The sequence below is a fragment of the Vigna umbellata genome, chromosome 1, assembly GCF_029865625.1.
Source record: "Vigna umbellata cultivar VRB3 chromosome 1, Vumbellata_1.0, whole genome shotgun sequence".
Lineage (NCBI taxonomy): Eukaryota > Viridiplantae > Streptophyta > Magnoliopsida > Fabales > Fabaceae > Vigna > Vigna umbellata.
This window is the reverse complement of record NC_142165.1, coordinates 73932131-73939530: the sequence shown is the minus strand read 5'-3', so window position 1 is coordinate 73939530 and position 7400 is coordinate 73932131. Positions and strand designations below refer to the sequence as shown.

At 37.7% G+C, this 7400-nt stretch overlaps 1 protein-coding gene and 1 long non-coding RNA gene across 2 annotated transcripts; both read left to right on the top strand.

The window, feature by feature from the left end:
- The first annotated feature begins 4281 nt into the window (after positions 1 to 4281).
- Positions 4282 to 6605, top strand: LOC148206270 (uncharacterized). The gene is made up of 7 exons (XM_088107572.1): positions 4282 to 4869; positions 4953 to 5078; positions 5171 to 5787; positions 5884 to 5965; positions 6053 to 6142; positions 6235 to 6357; positions 6438 to 6605. Exons 1-7 carry the CDS (start codon positions 4282 to 4284, stop codon positions 6603 to 6605), a joined length of 1794 nt encoding a protein of 597 aa, XP_087963698.1.
- A 68-nt stretch (positions 6606 to 6673) lies between these two features.
- On the top strand, positions 6674 to 7183 carry LOC148206269 (uncharacterized). The gene is made up of 3 exons (XR_015779706.1): positions 6674 to 6764; positions 6846 to 6936; positions 7017 to 7183. It is a non-coding gene; the product is annotated as an uncharacterized LOC148206269 (long non-coding RNA).
- The last annotated feature ends 217 nt before the right edge of the window (positions 7184 to 7400 follow it).

Here is a 7400-nt window from a genome sequence, read left to right as displayed (position 1 = left end):
GATCGTCAGCTTGTTTAACTGCCGGTAGTCAATGCATAACCTCGAACTTCCATCTTTCTTCTTCACTAATAGTACTGGTGCCCCCCAAGGTGAAACACTTGGCCTGATGAATTTCTTTTCTAACAACTCTTCAATCTGCTTCTTTAGTTCGACCAATTCTACCGGAGCCATCCTGTACGGGGCCACAGACACTGGTCCAGCTCCTGTGACTAGATCAATGGAGAACTCTACTTCTCTGCTTGGTGGTAATCCTGGAATTTCATCCGGAAAGACATCCGTAAACTCCTCTACCACTGGGATTCTCATTGCTTTTTCTCCAGGACTCTTCTTCTTCTCCTGAGCCATCACTACAAAACATGTGGCTCCATTACTGACCTCCTTCAAGGCTTCCTTAGTTGTGATCAACTTAAAATCGTCAGAGTCCGGAAACACCAACTGTTGTCGTCCACAGTCGAGAAGAATGTGATTTGCAATCAACCAATACATTCCTAGGATGAAATCTAAACCTTAGGATGGTAGAAAATCAAGTTCTCCTTGAACTTGTGTCCAGCCAAAAGATCGTGATTCCAACACAGACTAAACTGGTTGAGATCTAACTCGATATGTGTTGTAGAAAACTCTAGTTTACACTAGTTTCTCATAAGAAGCTACACTAACAATTCCTTCGATTCTCTCAGTCACATTGTGAGAGTTGCAATTCTCAGTTCTCTGAGACATGATGCTCTTTACACGCATAGTAATGACACAATCAATTTCATAAACAAACAAGAAAATTACAAGAATGCATGATAGAATTTCTCACTCCCCAATCCTTAAAATTTTATTTTCGAAAAAGAATCACTGCTCTGATACCACAAGTGTAACACCCCGAAATTTGGTGTTACGCCGACTAATTTTTCCGTAAAACACGTAGGTAAAAAATTCAAAATTTTAATATCCAACCTCAACGGAAAAATAGTACGTTATTTATTATAAACCGATTATTCCGAAAATAAAATGTTCAAATAGTCAGGATCGAATAAAATATTAAAATACATTCCCAAGTCCTCTATCCCATCTCTCTTTCATCCTTTATGCATGTTCAGAAGCATCAGCCATCACATCTGTAATAACATCTGCTCCCGTATAACATCACGCATTATACGATCATCGCATTCACATGCACAAACAAGCAAGGGTGAGCTAACAAAAATACAATTCATATACATCATAAATATATTCATAATAACATACTATCATCCACACCTTAACCAGATCAAACTACACACACAAGTACGAATTATACTTCAACCACCTTACATACACCAATATGTATCACACCAAATCAGAATGTATACACCAATATGCATCATAAACAAATACCTGCATACACCAATATGCACATAAATAAACAACATGCATCCATCGATATGCATCATAAACAAATACCTGCATACACCAATATGCAATCACACCAAATCAGAATACATACACCAATATGTACTAGCGTCACTCCCATCACTCTTTTCAGAGCTTCCCCGGGCCGTTACACATTACCCTAATGTGTAGTGCTGCTTCCCATCACTCTATAGGGAGATTCCCCGAGCAAGTACACCAGTCACCCTCCATCACTCTAATCAAGAGCTTCCCCGGACAAGTGCAAGTATACCCCTCATCACTCGCCTAAAGAGATTCCCCGGGCCCGCAAGCACAACGCCAATTTAATTATCTCGAGCTTCACCGGACTAGTACCCCACGTCACCCCCATCACTCTTACATAATTGTAAGAGATTCCCCGGGCGGTTACACATTACCCCAATGTGTAGTGCTGCTTCCCATCACTCTATAGGGAGATTCCCCGGGCAAGTACACAATGTCACCCTCCATCACTCTGAACAAGAGCTTCCCCGGACAAGTGCAAGCATACCCCCCATCACTCACCTAAAGAGATTCCCCGGGACCGCACGCACAACGCTTACTATCCACCACTCGTTTAATAACATCATCTGACCAAAATACCCATATACAATAATCCTTACAATACCAATCCAACCATACCATAACGCCCATATCATATCATCATCACATATTCGCCAACCATGAACTTAGCATATCTTCAAAATATTCAAATGCATAAATGAGATTATCACAATACCATATCATTAATAACCTCAATTCTTCATTTAACATGAAACTTATAATCAAATCATATACAACCATAATTTCAACAGTACTTAACCATCCAAACATCATTCTCATATCAATTTGCAATGTCAAACAGATCACCCAACATTCCTATATCAAATAGATATATCAAACAACTCAAAACAGTGTACACATAACACATTTTCTTTATATCTTTTTAATACTCATATTTAGGTAACTCAAACAGCTTTGAAACCATCACCAACAGCTCCGGAAGGGTCAAAAACCCCCAAAACGAACTAAAGAACGTCCAAAACGGACATCCAGAACCCCCAAAACTCCCAAAAACAAAATCTGCAGCATGCTGCTGCGTTCAGCGGCGCCCGGCGCGACCAAACGGCGCCCGGCGCAATGACAGCAACCAGATTCACAAATTCCACCCAGTTTCGTCCAGATCTGATTTCCAGCAAAGATTTGATAGTTCTAACATGTTTTCAAACATATTTGGAGTCTAATATCACTCCACAATCACCCACAAACATCATAAACATCAAACCATCCATTTACTCATGCAAAATCAACTCTTTAAGTGCATAGCTTCATATTTTTCTGCATAATTTCTACCAACTTTTAATCACTCAAACAACTCCCAAACTGAGTTCAATCCATCCCAAAACAGTTTACTCACATCACCAATTCATCTATCATCACAAACAGATTTGAATTTGCACTATGCTTAAGTGAGTTTCCCAAAACTCATCACTCATACTACTCATCAAACCATACTTATAAATTCCATCGTTTTCCACAACATAAAACTTTTATAACATCAACATCTTAAATCCTAACTCACCATACTTTCATCTTATTAAAGATTTCTACACAAACCATCAATTCATCCATCCAAAATTCATCAACCAACCAAAATACCCAATTTTCGTATTTGATCAAAAGGAAGGTAAAACCATCATGTTTCTCATCCCATTTCACAACCTAATCCAGCAAAAGCTTCATATACATATATATCAACATCCTAGAACGAAAATCCACCATCAATCCAATATATTCATCAATTTTTCATCATAAAGTTCATACAAATTTCATATATCAAAGTTATAGCAAAAACCCATTTGATTCATCTTTTTACCATCAAAACATACTCAACAACCATCATCTAAGAATAGGACATTTCCAATCCAAGATCTCACAACAAACATTCACATCCATCCCATTCAAACTAATCATTTGTTCAAGAAGTATGATTTTCGGATTTGGAAAAAGCTAAGGGAAAACCACCATGTTCTTCATCCCATTTCAAGAACCAATTCATCTAAAACTTCATATCTATATATACAAACACATTAAAACGAATTCTCATCATAACTCCCATCATTCAATCCATTAAAACTCATCACATTTCGTAGAACTTTCATCAAACAACACATGTGCATTTTTCCAAATCAAAGTTAGCTCCCCTTACCTCTTGAAGACCTCCTTGGAACACCTTGAATCCTTCACTACGAATCTGGGCAGCACCTTGCTCCAAAGACCTCTAGAAAACTCTCTCACGGACCACTTTCTTCTTTGTAATTCAGCACCTAAGTCCAAGTGCAGAATCCACCCCTTTCTCTTATTCAAATCTGCCCCAAGGGACAACCATGGCCCTTCACTCCAAAAAGAATCACTCAAAATTGAAAAAGAGGATCATCCCATGCTCTTCTCTGGCCCAAAGGACCGAAATGTTGGATCTGGAATAGATTCCCCAACTTTCCACGTAAGTCCCACGTGTTTTAGATCCAAAACGCGAAAACTGACAACTCTCGCGCCAGGCGCCCCACAGAAAACGGCGCCGGGCGCCATCCACCCAGACAGCACATCTGTCACAACTTTGACAGTTCGGTTGAACCCCTTCCCGAAGTCGGAATTAGGCGTATGAGTACTCGAATCGAAGCTCTTTGAGTCTACTTTCCAATGGAAAAAGAATCAACTCAAAATATTGATTGTATAAAAAGTTATACATAAAATAGTAAACCATGTCAAATTTTGACAGCATTCTATTTTACACTACAACTTGAAATTTTTACAACTTGGTAAAATTTTGAGTTTACAAGGGTCTTACACCTTCGAGCTTGGATACATACATCGTACATTGCCAACATGAACTCCTTACTGGCAGCGACACATAAGATGCGCATTTCACAAACTCCGTTTAAGTGGTGTTTAGAAATTGGAGATCCTTTAGAGGTGAACCTAAAATTGTTGAAAAAGATGGTTCGTCGATGGGTTCCCCACCATCAATCGTTTAGAGTTAGCCAACATCTGGTGCCTTTCAATGTGCAGGATGTGTTCATGACTTTAGGGTTAGGAGTTGGGGGTTTGGAAGTTCCTTTTGATGAATCAATTGTGGGTAAAGTTGGTGAATCCCTTAATTCAAAATGTACGAAATTGAAAGACCTCATACATATGTTCAATGTCCTTGTAGGTAATGATGATAGTGAGGTAGATGGGGTGTGTCGCTTGTATGTATTAGTTTGTTTTGTGGTGTTCTTTTTTCCCAGGAAGGCAAGATATGTGTCGAACATGCCTTGTTTAGTCTTAGATGACTTAGACAGTTTGTCTAGTTATGATTGGAGTAGTGCTGTACATAGATATCTTGTACATAGTCTAAATAGATGTAATAAGAAACTACTTTCTGGATCGATTGCTGATTCATTGAGCATAAGTGGGAATGCTGTTGTTTTGCAGGTATGATTTATATTGGTTGTTTGTTGCATTAATTGAATCCATAGTAATAACTGTTGTGATTAGTTTGATTGTTTTAACTGTAGCTTTGGGCGTATGAACGTCTTGGTTTGCATGATGATAATTCTGCCAAGGAATTTCCGCGCGTTAGGCGATTTTCTTCGTTAAATTATACAACAAAAAAAATAGATGTTATGTTTAAGACTGCCGAGGTAAGTAACTTTGTTATGAAGTTATGTTGTTATGTTTTAATGATTTTTTCTGTTGTTATGTGATTGTTGTATATTTATTGTCATTGTCAAAGGTACAATTTGATTGGTACCTCAGTGAGAATGATTGTTTAAATCCCATCATACGTCGTGCTTTCAATTTGGATGAGGGATTGAGGCGTGAAGGTTCCAAGCGTGAAGAAAAAGTAGAAGAAAAAGTAGCTGAAAATGAATATGATGAAAATTGGCTATTATCCACTTTGGAAAAACTGAGAACAAACAATGCTAGGATAAGAAAAGTCAAAGATGAAATTGCAGCTGTTAGGAAGCTACTTGCTGATCGTGTGAAGTATCAAAAGGTGGAACAATGTCCTTCATTTCATGAACAACCTGCAGACGAAAAACATGAAGATGAACAAAATGAAGAACCTGGACATGAAGAACCTGGACATGAAGAAGCTGGACATGAAGAAAATGAAGAACGTGCAGATGAAGAACCAGCTTGTACCATGGTTGTAGAAGAAGAAGGAGTCGCCAGTGACCATCCAATAGTTGTCGTTGACGTTGGCGATGGTGTTGATGATGGTGAAGGAGAAGTGGATGTACAACCGTTGAATGTACTGCCTTTGTGTTCTTTTGTTGGTGATCCAAAAACAGTGGTGGATTTGGATCAGTTGTACCACGCAGTTACGCGAAGAGACATTCCACGGAGGTTAGAACACAGTGATTTTTTATAAGTTGTTGTTATCGGTAGTTGAATTTATGGTCAATGATATTCGTAGGTGATTTAATGATGTTGTTTTTTCAGGTACGTCTCTGAAATTATGTATCAACTGTTGAGCACAAGTGAATGTAGCTCTTTAGGGCCAAGGCAATGTGTAGACAACATGGTAATTATACAGTTGAATTTAATTACTGTTGTCATTCAATTTAGAAAGTTGATAAATTTGATGTTGAAGTTGTTAATTGTTGTGCAGGCTTTAATTTTTGCAGCAACAATGTTCATGTACTTTGAAAAAAGGTTGACTGGAGTCATAAAGAGGATTGTATTCAGTCCTATGTTTGGGGTAAATGGTTTAAGTAGGTGTTGTTGGTTTTTGGTAGCCTAGAATTTAACATTGACATGGTTGTTTAATGATGTTTTAATTTGATATTGAAGACCCATGTCCTGCACGACTATAGGAAACGACCAGTCAATCAACATGTGTGGCAACTTCTTGACTACCAGCCATATTTTCGATATGATCTGGTTCGAGTTCAGGCCTTATTGTCTGCTGATTGGGTGAGTAAGATGTACTTTGTAAGCAGATCCTTGTTTTTTAATGTGGGTTACTATTTTGACATATTCCAAACAATGTGTAGGTGTTCATCCCAATTGTAAGTGATGGTCATTGGTGGTGTTATGCACTGAAGGTCTGCACTTTTCAGTTTTATGTCATAGACTCACTTGCCAATGGTATCAAAGGACGTTGTCGGATTGATAGAAGCATTGTAAGGTTTACCTTGATTAAAAAGTTGTTTGGAAAATGACTTCTTAAATCGTACTTAGTTTAAACTAAGTGTTTTCGTTATTTTAACCAAACAGACTCAAAATATTCAACGCCTTTGGGGTTTGTTGACGGATAAACTTGAAGAGACTAAGTGTCCTTTGTTAGTTGAGAAAGCCAACATCCCAGTCCAACCAAACACGTAATTATATTTGACCTATGTGTTAAAAAATTTTGTGATTCCATTCACAAAATTAATGCATGTCTTTTTGAATTTGAACAGATACGATTGTGGTGTAATCATGATGAAAGCTATTGAAATCTGGGATGGAGAGGACAAATATGATGGGAAAAGCATGCCTGATTATACAAATGTATGTTAAATTATGAATTTCTCAATATTACATTATTAGACCGTTGACATTGGTTATGAATTCCAATATGTTCATTTCAGGAAGAGTTGGCTGCGTTTAGGAAAAAGTATATATGTGACTGGATCCTGGACGAGGACAACGTGCGAAGATTGGAGACGCTGCAACATTTTGGATTACTATAGGATTACAAATGTGTCCTTCGTTTAGATTCTTCATCAGTAGTAAAACAATATACATTGTAGACAATTATACTATTGAAAGTGTATTACTTGGATCTATGTACATGTGAACTTGTTCTAGTAATAATAAATACAGGTGAAGTATTGGTAATATTCATTTTCGTTGTGTTTGTTTTTAGTTGGAGTCAGTTTGTTTATTCGTTACGGTAAGTGCATCGCTGCTCCCCTATTTTTATTGAACAACTCCCCATTTAGTAGGTCAGATAAATTTGTTCCATTTCATTA